This window comes from Dendrobates tinctorius, unplaced genomic scaffold, assembly GCF_039654945.1.
Source record: "Dendrobates tinctorius isolate UK_male_01 unplaced genomic scaffold, ASM3965494v1 ptg000011l, whole genome shotgun sequence".
In the NCBI taxonomy this organism is placed as follows: Eukaryota; Metazoa; Chordata; class Amphibia; order Anura; family Dendrobatidae; genus Dendrobates; species Dendrobates tinctorius.
Genome location: NW_027361679.1, coordinates 99817523 through 99840450, shown reverse-complemented (window position 1 = coordinate 99840450; position 22928 = coordinate 99817523). Strand labels below are relative to the sequence as shown.

The window sequence follows — 22928 nt, the reverse complement described above, 5'->3', positions numbered from 1 at the left end:
CACTGAGCTGCCGTGAGAAAGGAGTTCATCAGCTGATCAGCTTCGGTGTTCTTACGCAGTGGTGGTGCCGTAAGACGATCACTGGAGCTGATCAGCTAATGAACTCCAGTGAATGCTCACAGCAGCTCAGTGATACACAGTGGGAGCGATTACCTCCTGTAAAGCCCTCGTCACGCATAGCAACGCTACAGCGATTCCGACAACGATACAACCTGGTAGAGATCGTTGCTGCATCGCTATGTGCTCGCTGTTGAGATGTCTAACAGTCAGATCTTCCCAACAACGCAGCAAGGATCCGACGACCCGTAGCGACCTTTGTAACGATGTCGCGCCATGTGTCTCGCTTCTGAGTCGCTGACGAGGTCGTTGGTAAAAGATGTCAAACATACCGATATATGCTACCCAGCGGGACCTCAACTATCAAAAAAAGGACTTTATTCTGTGTGTTTTATACAATATCACTATGGGCATTTCGATGACCTGTGGGCTTCATGTCAACCATCCACCATCAATTACCCCACTTGCCACCGCCTTCAAGGCAGCCTAGAGGGTTTTTGTTTTTTTTTTTTAGCTTGGGAGGGGACCAATATCCATCCATGGCCCCTTCCTAGGCTATCATCATCCTGCAGCTGTCTTGCCTAGCCTTTGCTGATTTACATTTTATAGAAGGACCCTATGTCAATTTTTTTTTTTTTTTTTTTTTCTGGAGTCCCCCTGTAAACTAGCCAGTAAAGGCTAAGCCGACAGCAGTGAGCTAATAGCCAGGGAACCTTAAGGACTTTTGGCTCCTTCCCAGAATACGAACATCAGCCGCCTGCTCCTACATAGGCTGGTGACTGTGTGTTTGTGTTTACTTACTGTCAAAAGGCCCCTTTACATTTAGCAATGCACCAGCGATCCCGACAACGATACGACACGGTCAGGATCGCTGGTGCATCGCTAAATGGTCGCTAGTGAGCTGCCACACAGGCAGATCTCACAGCGATACAGAGGTCGTTACTTACCTTTCAGACGAGGCGATCCTGACGTCCTCCCGTCCCACGCGTCGCTCGCCGGCGCCAGCTGGAAGCGCCCGACGAGAAATGGAGCTGCGCGATCAGCGACACAGCGGGGGAGCCGGTCGGAGGTAAGTATCACACGTAGCGATATCCTGCTGTGTCACCAAATCGGTGATGCTTTAGCGATATTGCTAGCGATATCGCTATGTGTAAAACCCCCTTTAGTAATGAGTGTCGGGCTGACACCTCTTAATTTCTAAGCCTGTCCATGACAGCTGCTGACACCAAGCACTAATCCAATTATGAAAATTAATGTTTAAACTGTATTTTGTTATCAAATCGTGGATGTGTGGTTTGGCTATTTTCTTGCTGAAAGGAGCAAGTTTACCTTTCAAATGGTGTGTGTGTGGTATGAACGGAGATACAAAGTAATCACCGAAAGTGTTTAGAAATAATAGAATAGATGCTGTATTTGATCAAATATATATTTACAGCACATTGTACTACAGAACGCAATTTGTTACATATTTTAAGACTCGGTCCATTTTATACCGACTCCACCATCCCTTATGGTATATCACATGTTGGTAAGGTGTAAAAGGCATGCATAACTGTTCTTAAAAGTAGTGACCTGAACAGATTAAACTGACACCTTATATTTACCAGCAGTGGTTGCTATGGATGAAGCAAACAATAGTTTTTGCTTTGTTTTTTGACCTCCCACCCCTCTTCCTGAGTAGTAAATGAAGCCATGGATTTCTGGTGGCAGTACCTTTCTTAAAATGCTCTCACATTCTGTTCATTTTCATAGAATCATAGAATCGTAGAGTTGGAAGGGACCTCCTGGGCCATCTGGTCCAACCCCCTGCTCAAAGCAGGATTCGCTAAATCATCCCAGTCAGATGTCTGTCCAGCCTCTGTTTGAAGACTTCCATTGAAGGAGAACTCACCACTTCTCGTGGCAGCCTGTTCCACTCATTGATCACTCGTTAACTGTCAAAAAGTTTTTTCTAATATCTAGTCTGTCTCTTCCCATTCAGTTTCATCCCATTGCTTCTAGTCTTTCCTTGTGCAAATGAGAATAAAGTTGATCCTTCTACAATGTGACAGCCCTTTAGATATTTGTAGACAGCTATTAAGTCTCCTCTCAGTCTTCTCTTTTGCAAGCTAAACATTCCCAAATCCTGCAACCTTTCCTCATAAGACAGGGTTTGCAGACCGGTCACCATTCTGGTCGCTCTTTTCTGAACTTGCTCCAGTTTGTTGATGTCTTTTTTAAAATGTGGTGCCCAAAACTGGACACAATATTCCAGATGAGGTCTGACCAAAGAGGAGTAGAGGGAAATAATGACTTCACGTGATCTAGACTGTATGCTTCTGTTAATACATCCTAGAATTGCATTTGCCTTTTTTGCTGCTGCATCACACTGTTGACTCATATTCAGTCTGTGATCTATTAGTATACCCAAGTCTTTTTTCATTTTGTGGCTCTACACACTTGAGCCTTGTGAACACAGTGCTATACCCCTGCACATGCTGCTGTATCTGTGCAAGGTGTGCTCTAGCTTTGGCATGGAGCAGTGCAAGACTCAAACCTAGTAAACTATAGAACATGTGTCCGCAACATGGTGTGTGTAACAGACAAATGCTTCTTTTACAGTATTGATTGAAGATACCTGAAGCAAAATGGTGGTTGAAACTGGGTACTATGATGTTCTCGGGGTAAAGCCTAATGCCACCCAGGATGAACTCAAAAAGGCGTACAGAAAACTAGCACTGAAGTACCATCCAGACAAGAATCCCAATGAAGGGGAAAAGGTTGGTATAGTCTCATAGCTTAATTTGCCTATAAAGATTTGATCACGTTATGTTTTTTTTTTTTTTTCTAAGAAGATGAATTTCTTTAACCTCTTCATGCTGCAGCCCTTATTCGTTTTTGCACTTGTTTTTTGCTCCCCTTCCTCCCAGAGACATATTTTTTTTTCTTTTGCTATGGTCACCAAATGCTTAAAACTGACCTGCCATTATAATTCTCCAGGTCATTACGAGTTTGTAAATACCAAACACATAAAAAATAATTCCAAGACCCGTAGCTTATTTTTTTTGCATGCCGAGCTGACCTTTTTATTGATACCATTTTGGTGCAGATACGATCTTTTGATTGCCCATTATTGCATTTTAATGCAATGTCGCTGTGACCAAAAAAAGTAATTCTGGTATCAGAAAATGGTGCAATTTTTAATTTTAACAAACTTTTGGATTTTTTTTTTAACCACTTAATTAAAGAACTTGGACATCTTTGGTGGCTTTGAACTCTGTCGACCTGAAGAATCATAATGGCAGGTTAGTTTTAGCATTTGCTGAACATGGTAGAAAAAAAAAACCTCTGATTGCACTATTTTTGCAATTTCACTGCACTTGGATATTTTTTTTTTTTTTTTTTTTTCCCGCTTTTGAGTACATGACATGGTAAAACCAATGGTGTCGTTCAAAAGTACAACTTGTCCTGCAAAAAACAAGCCCTCACATGGCCATTTTGAACAAAAAAATAAGTTGTCTCTGGGAAGGAGATAAAAAAAAAAAAAAGTAGAAGCTGTGATCGTTCGCCTCTGTGTGTAGCAGAAATGCTCACTTGCTATGAGCGCAGATCGCTGGGCGGCGCTCATAGCAATCCGGCAATGACAACCACAGGGGTCTGCTGCAGACCCCAGCTTGTCATGCCAACCCACCGGCGACCTGCAGTCATGTGACAGGGCGCTGGTGGGCAGGATTAGTGACTCGTTTCTGGTGCGATCGCATTAAATGCCGCTGTAAGATTGACAGTGGCATTTAACAGGTTAGCAGCTGCAGGTGAATTGTGATTCCACCTGCAGCTGTTAGGGGCACATGTCAGCTGTTCAAAACAGCTGACATGGGCTGGAAAAGATGTGGGCTCTTTGCACACATCAAAGGCGGGGATCACACATGCGAGAATCTCGGATGCGTCCTGCGCCACCAATCTTCTTGCAGTTCCACCTTCCAGCTTGCTTCATCGCTCCCCGGCATCGCACTCCTGCACAGGCGTACTTCTCTGCCCTGTTGAGAGTAGAGCAAAGTACTGCAGTGCGCAGGTGCCAGGAAAGGTCAGAGGCCCAGCACCTGCGCACTACAGTACTTTTCTTTGTAGAAGTGTGATGCCGGGAGAGAGAAAGCAAGCTGGAGGATGGTGTCACATGAAGATGGGAGGCGCTAAACCTGCGACACCCATTGTCTGGATCGCCCCCAGTAAGTATAATAAAACTTATTTTTCCTATCTTGCAGGTCAGACAGGGAGCTTATCTACAGTATTCTATAATGCTGTAGATAAGCCCTGAAAGGCAGAGGCCGAATCTTATAGCAGCCATGACAGGTGCACTTTAAACTCCTTTCCTCTTCTGCTTACCCAGATTTTTTGTTTTTGTCTTGCCATCTCCTCCATTGTGGAGATGAAAAACCGCAGGTCTTTTGACCTGCAGATTTACCTGCGGATTTTACAAAATCTGCTCTGCCAAATCCGCACCCCAATCCGCAGCGTGTGCACGTACCCTAAAGTGAGTCTGTGAGGTTTTTGGTAGAAGTCTGAAACAGTCCTCACTCCTGTCTTTCCCATACACATGAACTTAGTTTGGTCAAGTGTTAAAGGAAGTCTGTTAGGAGCAACCCTCCTAAGCTGTCTTTATGGACATGAAGGGAAGCTGAATAAAATGATATCTGTGATCTGATGTCTTATTCCAGAGAAATCCACTTTTCTCCTTTGTGGAGGACACTGCCTGGAAGATAACTCTGCCTCCAGAGATTATGTAACATGAAGACTGAGTTACCAGTGAGTGAAACGTGTAACTGAGCTGGAGAAATGAAATTTCTCTCTCGCTTCATTGGGGGACACAAACCATGGGTGTATGCTGCTGCCACTAGGAGGCTGACACTATGTACAGAAAAAGGTTAGCTCCTCCTCCGCAGTATATACCCCACCGACCGGCACTAATTTCCTCAGTTTAGCTTAGTGTCAGTAGGAGGTGGACATGGGTCTTTCATTAGACCCATATCTACCTCAGTGTGCGTCGTTTTCTTTTCAGGTTTTGCGGAGGGATACAGAGTGATTGGTCACATCTGTAGTCCCACAAAGAGGCTGAGTACTGCATGTACTGCCACCCCGTATCCTCATAGCTCTCTACGGAAGGACCAAGCGCCCCGAGCACGGATGCGTGTCAGGCGATCCAACTGGTCCTAGTCTCTCGCCCACCAGAGCCTGTTGGTCTGGATGAGACGTGGACATCCTTCGCCACTTTCCACCTAAATGATGACATTGTTCTCCCGTCCTTTTGTCTGGGTCTAATCCACCCGCTCGAGCGCTCCTTGAACAAGCTAGACCTGGTTGGTCAGGGCCATGAAGGTCTACCTGGCTAGGACGGCTCCCTTGCGGAAGACAAACTCACTTTTCATCATTCCAGATGGTGTGTGGAAAGGTCAGCCGACCTCTAAGGCTACTATTGCTCTCTGGATCAGATTGGCAATTTTGGAAGCCTACCGGGTAAAGCATTGAGTGTCCCCTCCTGGAATTAGAGCTCACTCTACCTGGGCAGTGGGTGCCTCCTGGACAGTGCCGCACAGAGCCTCCACACTGCAGCTTTGCAAAGCTGCAACCTGGTCTTCAATCCACACATTTGCCAAATTTTACAAGGTCCACACCTACGCTTTGGCGGATGCCAGCCTAGGCAGAAGGATCTTGCAGGCGGCGGTGGTGAGTTCTCAGACCTAATGGAAGTTTGCTTCTCCCTCCCCAGGGACTGCTTTGGGATGTCCCATGGTTTCTGTGTCCCCCAATGAAGCGATAGAGAAAACAGGATTTTTGGGTTGCTTACCGTAAAATCTGTTTCTCGGAGCCTTCATTGGGGGACACGGCACCCTCCCATGTTTTGCAACTCCTGTTCTTTTGTTGCTTACAGTTGAGTTGCCTGTTCTGTTCTTGCTCTACTTTGTTACTTCTCCTACTGCTTTCTCACTAACTGAGGAAATTAGTGCCGGTTGGTGGGGTGTATACTGCGGAGGAGCTGCTAACCTTTTTCTGTACATAGTGGCAGCCTCCTAGTGGCAGCAGCATACACCCATGGTTTCTGTGTTTCCCCCCCCCCCCCCCCAATGAAGGCTCCGAGAAACAGGTTTTACGGTAAGCAACCCAAAAATCCTGTTTGTTTTTTTTTTTTTTTTTTTCTTAAACACATTTTTGTAGCTCTGAGCTCTATTGTCTGCAAGCTAGAAGCTGAGAAAAATCTGTAGATGTCAGTTATCTCACACAGCTCTGCAGTGAGATCAGGATCAGCCATTACACATCACAGGTAACTCCTTCATGTAAAATAAGCTCTGGAGGCAGAGCTTATGTCACTTACTTTATTTATGATTAGCTTACAGATCTTGTGACGTGACACTGCAGAGACATTGACTCCTTTGATAAAACTGGCTGGGTAGATGTTTCCTTAACAGAAATCTGTTTAGTGCCTTCCTTGTCTGCAGAACACTCACTTAGGCTCCTTTCCTAGCCAGGACCTGTGTATGTGTGACCATGAGCTTCAGCTCTAAGTTCTCACACAGCCATTACTCAGTACGTAGCAGGGGCACATCTATTAGGAAAAAGTGGTGAGTTTTGGAACTTGAAGTACTTGATCATTATTTTCCCCAATACTCAACTCTTGTGTATGGTGGTCTTTAGATGACTGGGTCATTACAAACTTGTAGTGCTAGGTTGTTACGAACTGTAGTAATTGCAATGCATTTTACAGTTTAAACAGATTTCCCAAGCCTATGAAGTGCTCTCTGATGCAAAAAAGCGAGACTTGTATGACAAGGGTGGCGAGCAGGCCATCAAAGAGGGAGGCATGGGCAGTGGCGGATTTGGATCACCAATGGACATCTTTGATATGTTTTTCGGTGGAGGAGGAAGAATGCAGAGGGAGCGAAGAGGTAATCTGCATGTTCAAATAAAACTGATTTCAAGTCTTGAATTTTGTGGAGTCTGTTAATTTGTTATTATTGCTCTCAGGTAAAAATGTAGTCCACCAGCTCTCTGTATCATTGGAGGATCTCTACAATAGTGCAACACGAAAATTGGCATTACAGAAGAACACAATCTGTGACAAATGTGAAGGTAGGTGTGATGTACCTGACTTGCAAGCACTCGAAATAATCTTTAATTTTAGGCTAGGCACTGAAATCTGGTTACTAAGCAATGCTTTGTTATAGCCTTATCTAGATTAATGAACTGAGAACAGTGTTTCTTCGGTGATGCAAAAATATTCTCCTGGAAACCGGATTTTTTTTTTTTTTTTGTTAACCCCTTCACCCCCAAGGGTGGTTTGCACGTTCATGACCGGGTCAATTTTTACAATTCTGACCACTGTACCTTTATGAGGTCATAACTCGAACGCTTCCATGGATCCCGGTGATTCTGACATTGTTTTCTCGTGACATATTGTACTTCATGTTAGTGGTAAAATTTCATTCAAATAATTTGCGTTTATTTGTGAGAAAAACGGAAATTTGGCGAAAACTTTGAAAGTTTCGCAATTTTCCAACTTTGAATTTTTATGCCCTTAAATCAGAGATATGGCACCCAAAAAACTTGATAACTAACATTTCCCACATGTTTACTTTACATCAGCACAATTTTGGAACCAAAATTTTTTTTTTTTGTTAGGAAGTTATAAGGGTTAAAAGTTGACCAGCGATTTCTCATTTTTACAACACCATTTTATTTTTACGGACCACATCACATTTGAAGCCACTTTGAGGGGTCTATATGATAGAAAATACCCAAAAGTGACACCATTCTAAAAACTGCACCCCTTACGGTGCTCAAAACCACATTCAAAAGTTTATTAACCCTTTAGGTGCGTGACAGGAATTTTTTTGAGTATTCAAAAAAAAAAATGAACATCTAACCTTTTTTCACAAAAAAAAGTACTTCAGGTTCAATTTTTTTTATTTTACCAAGGGTAACAGGAGAAATTGGACTGCAAAAGTTATTGTGCAATTTGTCCTGAGTACGCTGATGCCTGATATGTGGGGGGGGGGGGAACGACTGTTTCGGCGCATGGCAGAGCTCAGAATGGAAGAAGCGCCGTTTGACTTTTTCAATGCAAAATTGTCTGGAATTCAGATCGGACGCCATGTCACGTTTGGAGAGTCCCTGATGTACCTAAACAGTGGAAACCCCCTACAAGTGACCCCATTTTGGAAACTAGACCCCCCAAGGAACTTATCTAGATATGTGGTGAGAACTTTGAACCCACAAGGGCTTTACAGAAGTTTATAACGTACAGCAGTACAATTAAAAAATCATATTTTTTCCACAAAAATGATCTTTTCACCCCAATTTTTATTTTCCCAAGGGTAACAGGACCCTAAAAGTTATTGTGCAATTTGTCCTGAGTACGCTGATACCCCACATGTGGAGGTAAACCACTATTTGGACGCATGGCAGAGCTCGGAAGGGAAGCAGCGCCATTTGACGTTTTTGGGTACGTGCACACGCTGCGGATTAATCCGCACGGATTTTGCAAAAACCGCAGATAAACCGCAGGTCAAAAGACCTGCGGATTATCTGCGGTTTTGCCTGCGGTTTGGTCCTGCGGATTCACCATCTCCACAATGGTGGAGATAGGAACCCGCAGCGTTTTCCGCAGAAACAATTGACATGTCAATTCTTTCTGCGGTTTCAAAACCGCAGCAAATCCGCGCGGATTTTTCCGCTACGTCTACACAGCGGTTTTTTTATACCATTCATTTGAATGGTACTGTACACCGCAGCTAAAACTGCTGCGGGTCCGCAGCGGCCAAAACCGCTGCGGAAACGCAGCGTAATCCGCAGCGTGTGCACACAGCCTTTGGCTGGAATTGAGATCGGCTACCATGTCGCGATTGGAAAACCTCTGATGTACCAAAACAGTGGAAACCCCCCCACAAATGACATCATTTTGGAAACTAGACCCCCTAAGGAGCTTATCTAGATGTGTGGTGAGAACTTTGAACCCCCAAGGGCTTCACAGAAGTTTATAATGCCCGGGCATGAAAATAAAAAAAATCGTATTTTTTCCACAAACATGATCAATTAGTCCCCAATTTTTTTTTTTTTCCCAAGGGTAACAGGAGAAATTGAACCCCAAAAGTTGTTGTTCAATTTGTCCTGAGTACGCTGACACCCCATATGTGGGAGAAAACTACTGTATGGACACACGTCGGGGCTCGGAAGGGAAGTAGTGACGTTTTGGAATGCAGACTTTGAGGGAATGTTCTGCGGGTGTCATGTTGCATTTGGAGAGCCCCTAATGTACCTAAACAGTGGAAACCCCCCACAAATGACCCCATTTTGGAAACGAGACCCCCTAAGGAATTTATCTAGATGTGTGGTGAGCACTTTGAAACCCCAAGTGCTTCACAGAATTTTATAACGCTCGGACGTGAAAATAAAAAAAAACTTTTTCCACAAAAAATGATATTTTTGCCCCCAATTTTTTATTTTCCTAAGGGTAACAGGAGAAATTGGACCCCAAAAATTGTTTTGCAATTTGTCCTGAGTAGGCTGATACCCTACATGTGGGGGGTAAAACACTGTTTGGGCGCATGGCAGAGCTTGGAAGGGAAGGAGCACCATTTGACTTTTTCAACTCAGAATTGGCTGGAATTGAGATCAGACGCCATTTTGTATTTGGAGAGCCCCTGATGTGCCCAAACAGTGGAAACCCCCAATTCTAACTCCAACCCGAACCCTAATCTCAGCCCTAACCCTAATCTCAGCCCTAACCCTAATGGAAAAATGGAAATAAATACATTTTTAATTTTATTATTTTTCCCTAACTAAGGGGGTGATAACGGGGGGGGGTTTGATTTACTATTTATGGCGTTTTTTATGTTTGGCGGCTGTCGCACGCTAAAAGACGCTTTTTAATGTAAAAATAGTTTTTGCATCACCACATATTGAGAGCTATAATTTTTCCGTATTTTGATCCACCGAGTCATGTGAGGTCTTATTTTTTGCGGGACGAGTTGACGTTTTTATTGGTACCATTTTCGGGCATGTGACATTTTTTGATTGCTTTTTATTCCTATTTTTGGGACGCAGAATGAACAAAAACCAGCGTTTCATGAATTTCTTTTGGGGGGGGGGGGGGTGCGTTTACACCGTTCCATGTGCGGTAAAATTGATAAAGCGGTTTTATTCTTCGGGTCAGTACGGTTACAGCGATACCTCATTTAGGTCGTTTTTTTTGTTTTGTTGGTTTTATGCAATGAAAACTTTTTATATAAAATTATTTTTGCATCACTTTATTCTGCGAGCTATAACTTTTTTATTTTTTCGCTGATGATGCTGTGTGGCGGCTCGTTTTTTGCGGGACAAGATGACGTTTTCAGCGGTACCATGGATATTTATATGCGTCTTTTTGATCGCGCGTTATTACACTTTTTGTTTGGCGGTATGATAATAAATCATTATTTTTTGCTTCATTTTTATTATTTTTTAAGGGGTTCGCTAAAGGGGTTAACTAATGGGACAGTTTTATAGGGCGGGTCGTTACGGACGCAGCGATACCTAATGTGTCTTTTTTTTTTTTTTTTTTTTTTTTTTTTTAATTTTAACACTTTTTTTATTTTATTTTTTTACTTTATTAAATAGTCCCAGGTGGGACATCACTGTTCTGTGACAGATCGCTGATCTGTCAGATCACTGTGACAGATCGGCAATCTGTCACAGGCAGTGCACAAGGCTTCCTCATGCCTGCGCTTTGCAGGCACTGAGGAAGCCAGCTTCCTGCAGGCCCCCGAAGGCCCCCGTCGCCATCTTGGATTCGGGGGCCTGCAGGAAAGGAGCCCCCGGCAGCAGAGCTGCACATTGCGCTGCCGTGGGGGGCTCAGGGAAGCACTGAGGGAGCCCCCTACCTGCCGATGCTTCCCTTTAAATCGCGGTGTGCAAGGGGTTAACGTGTCGGGGGGCGGTCCGTGACTGCTCCTGACACATTGTGCCGGGTGTCAGCTGTGATAATCAGCTGACACCCAGCCGCGATCAGCGGTGGGCGCCGCTGATCGCGGTAGACGTACTATCCCGTCCATGGGCATAGGGGCCCGGGTCCCATGGACGGGATAGTACGTCGGATGTCAGGAAGGGGTTAAAGAACAAAGATCTCAATTAAAATCCTGGTTCATCTTTAAAGGCTAGGTGTAATGTTTGTACAAGTGAATGGTATGCAAGCTGTCTAGTGATGTGCAGCAATGGGAGGAGTAGACCTCTGCCAGTTTAATTAATTTTTACTCGTATAGCGCCATTAATTCCACAGCGCTTTACAGAGATTATCTATCGGAACTGTCCCCATTGGGACTCACAATCTAGATTCCCGATCGGTATCTTTTTGGAGTGTGGGAGCAAACTAAAGAACCCATAGGAAACCCACGCAAATACTGTGAGAACATAAAAACTTCAGTTCTTGCAGATGTTGTCCTTTGTAGGATTTGTACTCGGTGCTGCAATGCTAACCACTGAAACACCATGCTACCCATTGTTGATGGCCTGTTGTAAGGCTGGATAATCAGTACAATGCAGAGTTCCAAAATGACTATGCTCCTGAATTTTTAAATTTTATGTAAAGTATAAATGGACATATCAAGAACTGACAGGTTCCCTAATGTTGTGTAACATGACTGCACCATCCCAGATGAATGCTTGTGTTAACCCCTTCATGATAAACACCATATACAGGTGCTTCTCACAAGGCAAGAATATCATCAAAAAGTTCATTTCAGTTTTTCAATGCAAAAAGTGAAACTCGTGTTACATAGTCAAACTGATCTATTTCACTTGTTTATTTCTGTTTGTTGATTATGGCTTACAGCCAATGAAAACCCAAAAGTCATTCTCAGTAAATTAGAATAATTAACAAACACCTGCAAAGGCTTCCTAAGCATTTAAAAAGGTCCCTTAGTCTGTTTCAGTCTGCTCCACAGTCATGGGGAAGACGGCTGACTTGACAGATGTCCAGAAAGCACAAGGAAGGCAAGCCACAAAAGGTCATTGCTAAAGAAGCTAGCTGTTCAGACTGCTATATTCAAGCATATTAATAAAAAAAGGTGCACAAGCAACCGGGATAACCGCAGCCTTGAAAGGATTAAGAAAAGGCCAATCAAAAATTTGCAGGATATTCACAAAGGAGTGGTGGACTGCTGCTGGAGTCATTGCTTCAAGAGCCACCACACACATATCCAGGACATGGGCTACAATCGTCACAATACTTGTCAAGCCACTCATGACCATTAGATAATGCCAGAAGCGTCTTCCCTGGGCCAAGGAGAAAAAGTGGATTGTTGCTCAGTGGTCCAAGGTGATTTCAGATGAAAGTAAACTTGCTTTTCATTTGGAAATCAAGGACCCAGAGTCTGGAGGAAGACTGGAGGGGCACACAATCCAAGCTGCTTGAGGCTTAGTGTGAAGATTCCACAATCATTGATGGTTTGGGGAGCCATGTCATCTGGTCTAAGTTCACTGTGTGTTAGCAAGAACAAAGTCAGTGCTGCCATCTACCAGGGAATTTGAGAGCACTTCATGCTTCCCTCTGCTGACAAACTTTTTTGGAGATGGAAATTTAATTCTCCAGCAGGACTTGGTACTTTTGGCAGTGTGGACAGGTGCCATTACCTGGTTTAAAAACTGTATCCCTGTGTTGATTGACCGCAAACTTGCCTGACCTTAACCCCATAATCTATGGGGTATTGTCAAGAGGAAGATGAGACTCCAGACCCAACAATGCAGATGAGTTTAAGGCTGCTATCAAAGCAACCTGGGCTCCCATAACACCTCAGCAGTGTCACAGGGTGATGGCTTCCATGCCACACCGCATTGATGCGAAATGAGCCCTGACCCAAGTATTGAGTGCATTTACTGAACATACATTTCAGTAGGCCAAGATTTTGGATTTTAAAAAAACTTTTTCAAGCTGGTTATAAAGCAGTGATCCCCAACCTGTATCTTAGGAGCCACATGTGGCTCACAATCTCATAAATTGTGGCTCGCTATTGTCTGTTAGCTTGATGCATTAGCTCCAGGTCTAGCAAAGAGCTATGAAGAGCGCATCTTAAAATTGGGAATCTATCGCTTCATTGGGGGACACAGGAACTGTGTGTATGCTGCTGCCCACTAGGAGGCTGACACTATGCACAAAAAAATTAACTCCTCCTCTGCAGTATGCACCCTCTGGCACGATGATAACCAGTTTTATCTTTGTGTCAGTAGGAGGTGGACACAGGCCTTTCATTAGACCCATATCTACCTCAGTTTCTTTCAGGTACCCGGAGGGCTAGGATACTATGTGAATAGTCACAACTGTACTCCCATGAAGAGACTAGGAGTATGCCGTGTACTGCCACCTCATTTCCTCATGCGTCTAGTTGGCAAGACCCCAACGCAGATGTGTGTTTAGGTGATCCGGTCCTTGCCCCCGTCTCCCACCCACTCGCCCACCATAGCCTGTTGGTGTTAGGAGGCGTGAACGTCCCGCAATGCAGCAAGTTCGGACATCTTGCATTCCTGGATGGAGAGGTATATTTCTTTCCCTCTGTTCCCTAAGTTCTCGAAGAAAAGTTCAGAAGAAAACGGGGGAGAGAATTTTTCCTCATTTAATTGAATGGATTGGTGTGTTAGGGCACTTTTAAATGATAGGGGCCTCTTTCCCCTAGTCTCCAGGTGGAATGGGGTGCTAGGTTACCTTTTTGCGGTTCCTTCATGGCCTCTACACACACACACACACACACACACACACACACACACACACACACACACACACACACACACACACACACACACACACACACACACACTACTTTGGTGGTCAGGACAATTTAATCTAAGTCCTGGCTTCTCTCGGGCCTAGTGTTTAGTGTTGGCTCCGCCCCTCCTGTGTACGGACGGGCTTTTCTCCCGCCCGTCTCTTCTCACTTTATTTTTTTTTTTGTTGAAGAATATCAAAGTTAATTTCAGTTCTAATTTTGTGAGAAGCAACTTGTACAGTTAGGTCCATATATATATTTGGGCAGAGACCACATTTTTCTAATTTTGGTTCTAGACATTACCACAATGAATTTTAAACAAAACAATTCAGATGCCGTTGAAGTTCAGACTTTCAGCTTTCACTTGAGGATAACCTTTAAAAACAGGGTGGCACATGTTAAGGAGCTGAAACTCCTAAAGCCTTCATCCAGTTTTAATGTGGATACCCTCAAATGAAAGCTGAAAGTCTGAACTTCAACTGCATCTGAATTGTTTTGTTTAAAATTCATTGTGGTAATGTCTAGGACCAAAATTAGAAAAATGTTGTCTGTCCAAATATATGGACCTAACTGTATGTATGGTGCATATGGGAAGTGGGTGTATGGGTGGGCTCACACAGAGAGCCTGCACCATACTAGGCAGTTGATGGCTGTGCTTTACAGTCAGGACCTGCCCCTAGCAATCGCAGTTGCTCTGTGTGCACTTGTTAAATGCCATTTTCAGTCTGACCTTGGCATGTAACACATGCCAATGTGTGTTCATGGAACTAAGACTGTCCATAGCATCGTCCATGACTGTTATTACGGAACTCCTTTGCAATCCTGCCTGTGGTTGGGCGTAGGAGCCCGTGATTTCTGCTATATGCAGTGAATCTGTGGAATCGCTGTATATGGCACAAGCCTTCAAGGGGGCTTACAAGAACAGTGGGGAAAAAAAAAAAAAAAACAGGTTCAAGTCGGCTCCTCCCTTTCACCCCCACTGAAAATAAAGAGATTAAAAAAAAAAAAACCTGTGGTATCGCCACATCCAGAAATTCTGATCTATCAAAATCTAAAAATTAACCCATATGGTGAACAGAATACTCCAATTTTTTTTTTCCTTTTTTGAGGTCACCACAATTCCACAATAAAATGCTGTAACAAGCGGTCAGTCGCATCTATCCCAAAATGGTATCAGTAAAAACCTCAAGTCTCAAATTTTTTTTTTTTTTACAAACTGCTGATATTTTCATTTTAGTGGTGAAAAAAATAATTCTAGTATCGTTGTAATCGTATTGATGATGATCATATTGCATGTTGCATATTCCACAATATCCACTGTAAAAACATTTCTCAAACTGTCATTGTTTGAAACACAAAAACAAGCCCTCTGTATGTGGCAGAATAATTAGCTCTGGGAATAAGGAGTTAAAAATGGAAGTTGACACTGAAGGGTCTATATGGTTTCCAGGATGGTGTGTGTGATCTGTAGTGTTTAAATTCTGCATTCGGATTTGTAAATTGTAGCATAGACTTGATTTTCTAGGTATATATTTCTCTACATCCTACATATAATATTGCAGGGGGAAAAAAGGCATAGGCCAAAAATATAAAATCCTCAAACTTACTGAAGAAAAATTTTTTAAATAAGACAAAACAAAAATTATTTTCAAATTTGATTTTATACTTTTGGTCTTTTTTTTTTTTTTTTTTTTTTTTTTTTTTCTTGCATTATTCTATGTAGGATGTAGAGAAATATGTGGTTTTTGGATTTAGTTAGTATGTATTGATTTATAAGTGGTCTACCGCACTGGGGTCCTGACAGAAAAAAAATTCTTTTTAATTTCAGGCCGTGGTGGTAGAAAAGGAGCTGTGGAGTGCTGTACGAATTGCAGGGGGTCTGGTGTGCAAGTAAGAATCCATCAAATAGGACCAGGAATGGTCCAACAGATCCAGTCTGTGTGTCCAGAGTGTCAAGGCCAAGGGGAAAGAATCAGTGCAAAAGACCGCTGCAAGAACTGCAATGGCAGGAAAATTGTCAGAGAAAAGAAGATTCTTGAAGTTCACATTGACAAAGGTTTGTCTATAGACTGTTAAATTCCAGGAACCTCCACATATAAAACGCTTGTTTTTCTGAGTTTAATGAAAAATATGCTGTGGTCAGATACTTGTTTCAGGATTTGATGAAGGGTCTCCAGAATTTCTTGTAACCTCACTTGCCAAAGCAGGTTATACTTTTTTTTTTTTTTTTTTCTCACCTTCCATCTTTCAAATGCTTTTACATGAGCTCTCCTCTTTCTGTAATAAGGGGGAGTAACTTACAAATGCAACTGAGGTGGCATGAAATGCAGCCTCTATCGTATTGTCTACTGCTAGATTCAGAATGAATTATTAGGTTGTCCACATTACCTTATTTAATCAGCTTTGCTGTCTGTGAGGAAAGCTGCTGTTACAAGAGCAGAACAACCTGTTATACCTATGTAATAGTAAGTGCCACAAAATCATGTCCCCCCAACACATCTGATAAAATGAAGGTAATGTTGACAACCCCATGAACTCATTCTGCAGCCAAGCAGTTGTGTAATACAAAGGCTATAGAAGGCAACTGAAAAATATTGCAAAAAATGATTTTTAACCTTAATGGCATGCATTCTAAGTAAGGGAAAAAATGTTTCCAAAGGTTGACAACCTCTTTAAATGCTGTTTTCTCATGCAGTATCTATTGTGTTTTATATACAGGAATGAAGGATGGCCAGAAGATCACATTCTCCGGCGAGGGTGACCAAGAACCAGGCCTTGAACCTGGAGATATCATTATTGTACTGGACGTAAAGGATCATGCTGTGTTTACTAGGTATAAAGAAAGAGCCTCAGTCTGTGAAAATAAAAATCTAAACATTCAAAATAGGAAAACTAACTATTTCTCGGTCGCTTTATTGGGGGACACGGAGACCATGGGTGTATGCTGCTGACACTATGCACAAAAAAAGTTAGCTCCTCCTCCGCAGTGTACACCCCACCGACTGGCAGGGAATTCCTCAGTTTAGCTTAGTGTCAGTAGGAGGTGGACACGGGTCTTTCATTAGACCCTTATCTACCTCAGTGTGCGTCGTTCCTTTTCAGGTTTCCAGAGGGATAGTGTGAAGAGTCACAACTGTACTCCCACAAAGAGACTGAGTACGGCGTGTACTGCCACCCCGTATCCTCATAGCTCTCCGTGCGGACCAGAAGCTCGGCGCAGATGCGGGCCAGCGACGGATGGTCCTTGCCAAACGCCTCCCACCCACTCGCCCACCAGAGCCTGTCGGTCGGAAGAGGCGCAGACACGGGAAAGATTAACAGACAGCGTTGGATAAAGAAGGTACCTTTATTGGAGCAGAGGCGCGGCGCACGGAGCAAACCACCGCAAGGATACATTGGAGCGGTACCAAGGCAGCGCTGCAGGATGTGGCCCGCGCCTTCGACGGTTGCCGCATTTCACCTAGGCCCCGACTGCGGTGCGGGCTTTGTCTCCCCCCCCCCCCGCCTGTATTCATCGGGGGATTCATCTTCCGGCGCGGTTCTGGTGGCATCTTCGTTGTGTGTGGCCGCTGCAGCGTTGCGGCACTTCCGCGCCGCCCATTGCTGACAGGCGGCCGCCGTCTCTAATTTAGTCCCCGGCTTCATTTTAGGCCGTCGCGGCCACGCCCCCCGCCCACTCATAGGCCGGCTGCGCTCCCGCCCGTTCCTAGGCCCTCCCACCGCCTCTCTTAGCCTGTGGCTGGGTAAGGGGGGCGGTTTCCTTTAGTTCAGTTGGCTAACTCCGCCCTTCTTCTTGGCCCTCCTGAACCGCGTTTTTTTTCATCCACCTCAGGCTGCCGCCATCTTTGCAGCCTGTCAGCCGGAGACGATAGACAGAAGTCAGCTATCCCCTGCTGGGGTCCTGCAATTCTCACAAGCCTGGTGCAGCGCTTTGGGGGACACCGGACCGTGAGTAGTTCTGCAACTGCAGACTGACACCCTCCTCTGCCTTTCTGTTCCCCAACCTTCCGGGCTTTTCTTCAGGGTCCTTCTGTTCCATCTTTATGTCTAACTCTAAGTCTGAGCGTAGCCGGCCGCCGGCCCCCACGGGCACTCTAGTCCAGTTCGCCGCATGCCCCTCTTGAAATCGCAGACTTCCCTGACCCCGTTCAGGAGCCATCTATTGTGCCACGTGAAAGCGAATTCCCCATCCCTGGCTGGGCCTCGTCTCTTTCACAATCTGTGGCAGACCTCACCAGAGTGTCTCAGTCCCTAGTGGCCGTTCTTGATAGGTTGCCCCTGGACACTTCTGCAGGGTCCAGCAGGTCGCAAGACATTCCATCTGAGCCAGCCAGCAGAAGCCGCAAAAGACCCAGGCAGGATCTCCGGCCGGAATCCTCTCCTGGCCTCACATCCCCACATAGTCCTTCCCAGCAGTCGCCCTCCCGTGCCTCCTCACCCGAGTCAGGTGAAGCGTTTTTAGAGCTGGATTCGGACCAGGACGCGGACATGAAGGTTACAGTACAGAACCTCATTGCTGCGATTCACCACTCCTTCGAAATCTCAGACTCCCCTGCGAAATCCTCAGATCAGGAGGTTTCGTTCAGACGGGCAGAAACGCCTTCCAGGGTCTTCGCCTCCCACTCTGAGTTTGGCAAGACTCTTACCAGGGAAAGAGAAAATCCGACCAGGCGCTTTCAAAGAGGGAAGCGCCTCGGCGTGCTGTATCCGTTTGCCAAAGAGCTCACCGATAACTGGTCTGCTTCCCCCTCGGTAGACGCACCCGTGTCCAGACTTTCTAACAACACGGTCCTCCCGATTTCAGGTGTGACGTCGTTACAAGATTCTAATGATAGAATTATAGAATCTTTAGCAAAGTCAGCATTTGAAGTGGCTGCAGCGGTGCTAAGCCCAGCCTTCACTTCACTTGGGTAGCGAAGGCCATAGCCACTTGGGCAGAGGATCTCCGCAAGGGCATCCTAGATAAGGCCCAACCAGGGCATTTGGCTGATCAGGCCAACCAGATCTCCCATGCAGGGTATTATCTACTCTCTGCCTCCTTGGATGCCGCGTCCTGCGCAGTTCAGGCGTCAAGCAACATGGTGGCAGTCCGACGTACAATTTGGCTCAAAGCTTGGCAGGCGGATTTCTCTTCAAGAAAGTCCCTTTCCAATCTGCCTTTTCAGGGAGCGTGGCTCTTCGGATCCCAGCTGGACCAGATTATTAAGGACGCCACTGGGGGCATGAGTTCCCTCCTCCCTCAGTCCAAGCCTCGCAGACCTCCGCTAAGACATCAGTCTCGGCCCTTTCAGTCTTTCCGCCGCTTCAATACGGCAGAGAACTTCTCTAACCAACAGAGACCGCAGGCATGCCAGGATAGGAAGAAGGTGCCTTTCAGACCCACTCCTTCCTGGCGATCTCACTCCTCCCAGGTCAGATCCTCCAGGTCCAGATCTGGTCGGTCCACATCAGCATGTCTATCAACGGACCCCCGGGGGTCCTTCCCAATTAGGAGGTCAACTCCTTTTCTTCAGAGACGTCTGGCTTGCCTCAGTAGAGGACACTTGGGTCAGGAAAGTTGTATCATCAGGATACAAGATAGACTTAGTTTCTTGTCCCCGGGATCGTTTTTTCGAGTCCCGACCTCCAAAGGATCCTGCCTTAGTTCTGGGGTTCTTTGCGTCCATCGCTTTTCTCCTCAATTCCAGAGCGATTGTTCCCATTCCCGAATCAGAACGTTTCACAGGATTTTATTCAAACCTGTTTGTGGTACCGAAAGAAGGCGGGACAGTTCGCCCATCTTGGGCCTCAAGTTACTCAACTAGAGGGTCCGACTGCGTCACTTCCGAATGGAGTCTCTTCGGTCGGTAATCGCTTCCATGGAGATGCAGGAGTTCATGTGTTCAATAGACATTCAAGATGCCTATCTACATCTTCCCATATTCTCCGGGCATCAGAAGTTCCTGCGTTGTGCGATTCGCCAGGAACATTACCAGTTCGTTGCACTGCCGTTCGGTCTCGCCACCGCACCCAGAGTATTTACAAAGATCATGGCGGCGTTGATGGCCTTGTTGAGAATCAGAGGTCTCCTTCTCTTTCCGTACCTCGACGACATTCTGATCAAAGCTCCATCCTTTCATCAAGCTCGCCAAAGTCTTACCATCGTCCTCGACACATACGACTTCCATCTCTCCGGACAACCATGAAAGTCCTGGGAAAGATGGTGGCGGCAATAAAGGCGGTTCCCTTTGCCCAATTTCACTCCAGACCCCTCCAACACGCCATCCTGTCTCGGGGGAACAGGTCTGTCCTTTCCCTGGATCACCCATTTTGACTTTCATACCGGGTCAAGCGGTCACTCAACTGGTGGTTGACGTCGCCTCTCATCCTCTTGGGTCGGTCTTTTCTTCCCATTCACTGGCAGATTGTAACAACGGATGCCAGCCTCCTCGGCTGGGGTGCAGTGTTCCGCAATCACACTGTTCAGGGTCGATGGTCGACTCAGGAATCAGCTCTGTAGATCAACGTCCTAGAGATACGAGCGATCCATCTGGCTCCCGTCCACTGGGAGAGGCTCCTCAGGGGCCTGCCTGTCCGGATTCAGACAGACAATGCCACAGCGGTGTTATATGTCAACTGCCAAGGAGGGACACGAAGTGTCTCAGCCCTGGCAGAAGTGTCCAAGATTATTCATTGGGCAGAGTTTCCGTTCCGACAATTTCCGCGGTACACATTCCCGGTGTAGACAACTGGGCCGCCGATTTTCTCAGCCGCGAGGGTCTCACGGCGGGAGATTGGTCCCTACATCCGGAGGTGTTTCATCTGCTTTGCCGTCAATGGGGAACCCCGGATGTAGACCTGCTGGCGTCTCGCCTCAACAGGAAAGTCCCACAGTTTGGTTCCAGGTCTCGACACCCTCTGGCAGTGGGCGCCGATGCTCTGGCCGTTCCTTGGTCACAGTTTGCACTCCCTATCTGTTCCCTCCCCTGCCTCTTCTTCCCAAGCTGTTGAAGATCAAAGCAGAAGGAATTCCAGCCATTTTCATCGCAGAATTGGCCCAGAAGGTCTTGGTTCGCGGACATTGTCAACCTTCTCGCGGATGCCCCCTGGAAGCTTCCAGACAGGGCAGATCTGCTGTCTCAAGGCACGATTTGCCACCCCAATCCTCGGCCGCTCACTTTAATGGTGTGGCTGTTGAGACCAAGGTTTTGAAACGGGCAGGATTCTCCGATCAAGTAATTCATACCATGCTCCGAGCCAGAAAGCCATCATCTTCCAAAGTTTATTACTATACTTGGAAGACCTATTTCACTTGGTGTAAGGCCAATGTCATCGCGCCCATGTGTTTTTCGCTCCCTTCTGTTCTGGCGTTTCTTCAGGCAGGGCTGGATGCTGGGCTTGCCCTCAGTTCTTTGAAGGGTCAAGTTTCGGCGCTGTTCATTTTATTTCAGAAGACTGCCTCCCGCCCTCAGGTCAAAATCTTTCTTCAGGGCATGGCTCACACGGCTCCTCTGTACCGAGCGCCCGTGGATCCATGGGATCTTAATCTGGTTCTTGAGGTTCTGCAAGGTCCTCCTTTTGAACCTCTCAGGGATGTTTCCCCTTCTCTCCTTTCTTGGAAGGTAGCTTTTCTGGTGGCCATTACTTCCATCCGGCGCCTGTCGGAATTGGCGGCTTTCTTGCCGCTCTCCTTATTTGGTACTTCACCAGGATGAGGTACTTCTGCGGCTTCCGCCCTCTTTCCTTCCGAAGGTGGTGTCCTCTTTTCACCTCAATGAGGATATTGTTCTGCCGTCCTTCTGTCCGAGTCCAACTCATCCTCGGGAGCGGTCCTTGAACAAGCTGGATCTGGTCAGGGCGATGAGTCTATCTGGCTAGGATGACTTCCTTGCGAAAGACAGTCTTTTCATCATTCCAGATGGGTCGCGGAAAGGTCGCCCAGCTTCAAAGGCCACTATTGCTTGCTGGATCAGATCGGCAATTTTGGAGGCCTACCGGGTTAAGCATTGAGTGGCTCCTCCAGGGATCACAGCGCACTCTACCCGGGCAGTTGGTGCCTCCTAGGCGGTACGCCACAGAGCTTCCGCGCTGCAGCTTTACAAAGCTGCAACCTTGTCTTCGGTTCACATGTTTGTGAAATTCTACTAAGTCCACACCTACGCTTCGGCGGATGCCAGCCTAGGTAGAAGGATTCTGCAGGCTGCGGTGGTGAGTCCGCTGGCCTGATGGAAGTTTGTTTTCCCACCCCAGGGACTGCTTTGGGATGTCCCATGATCTCTGTGTCCCCCAATAAGGCGACCGAGAAAACAGGATTTTTGGGTTGCTTACCGTAAAATCTGTTTCTCGTAGCCTTCATTGGGGGACACAGCACCCTCCCATGTTCTACAACTCCTGTTCTTGCTTTGGTTGATTGGTTACAGTTGAGTTTTGTTCTGTTTTCAATCTATTCTGTTACTTCTCCTACTGCTTTCTCACTAACTGAGGATTTCCCTGCCGGTCGGTGGGGTGTACACTGCGGAGGAGGAGCTAACTTTTTTTGTGCATAGTGTCAGCCTCCTAGTGGCAGCAGCATACACCCATGGTCTGTGTCCCCCAATGAAGGCTACGAGAAACAGATTTTACGGTAAGCAACCCAAAAATCCTGTTTTTTGCAATGTTGCAGGAGGGGAGAAGATCTTCTGATGCACATGGAAATAGAGCTGGTGGAGGCACTGTGTGGTTTTCAAAAGCCCATAGTGACACTGGATTTGAGGACTATAATTATTACTTCTCATCCTGGTTAGTAGATTGATTAAACACTGGTTCATACCGACTCTAGATGAAAGGTGATGGCGATCAGTAACACCTACTGTTTCTTAGGTCAGATTGTCAAGCATGGAGATATTAAATGTGTGATAAATGAAGGTATGCCCATCTACCGAAGGCCATATGAGAAGGGACGCCTTATAATTGAGTTCCAGGTGAGTAGCTCTTCTGCTTAATTGGCTTTAGGGTTAATTTTTCATCCAGTGGAAATATTGGGATATGATACTAAAATTTATTAATGGGGACTAATTCACCGTAACTTGCATTTATTTGAGGATAAACGGAAATTTCGCAGTGTTCAAAATTGTATTTTATAACCTTAAA

The 22928-nt window shown here is 45.7% G+C and overlaps 1 protein-coding gene across 1 annotated transcript in view; it reads left to right on the top strand.

Annotated features, from left to right (window-relative positions):
- DNAJA1 (DnaJ heat shock protein family (Hsp40) member A1) overlaps positions 1-22928 on the top strand; it is a 49218-nt gene that overhangs the window by 13077 nt on the left and 13213 nt on the right. The window contains exons 2-8 of the mRNA XM_073545263.1: positions 2659-2816; positions 6794-6974; positions 7054-7158; positions 15649-15876; positions 16539-16653; positions 22462-22577; positions 22659-22759. Coding sequence (XP_073401364.1) covers positions 2685-2816; positions 6794-6974; positions 7054-7158; positions 15649-15876; positions 16539-16653; positions 22462-22577; positions 22659-22759 — 978 coding nt within the window. The 5' untranslated portion in view covers positions 2659-2684. The remainder of the gene's footprint in view (positions 1-2658; positions 2817-6793; positions 6975-7053; positions 7159-15648; positions 15877-16538; positions 16654-22461; positions 22578-22658; positions 22760-22928) is intronic.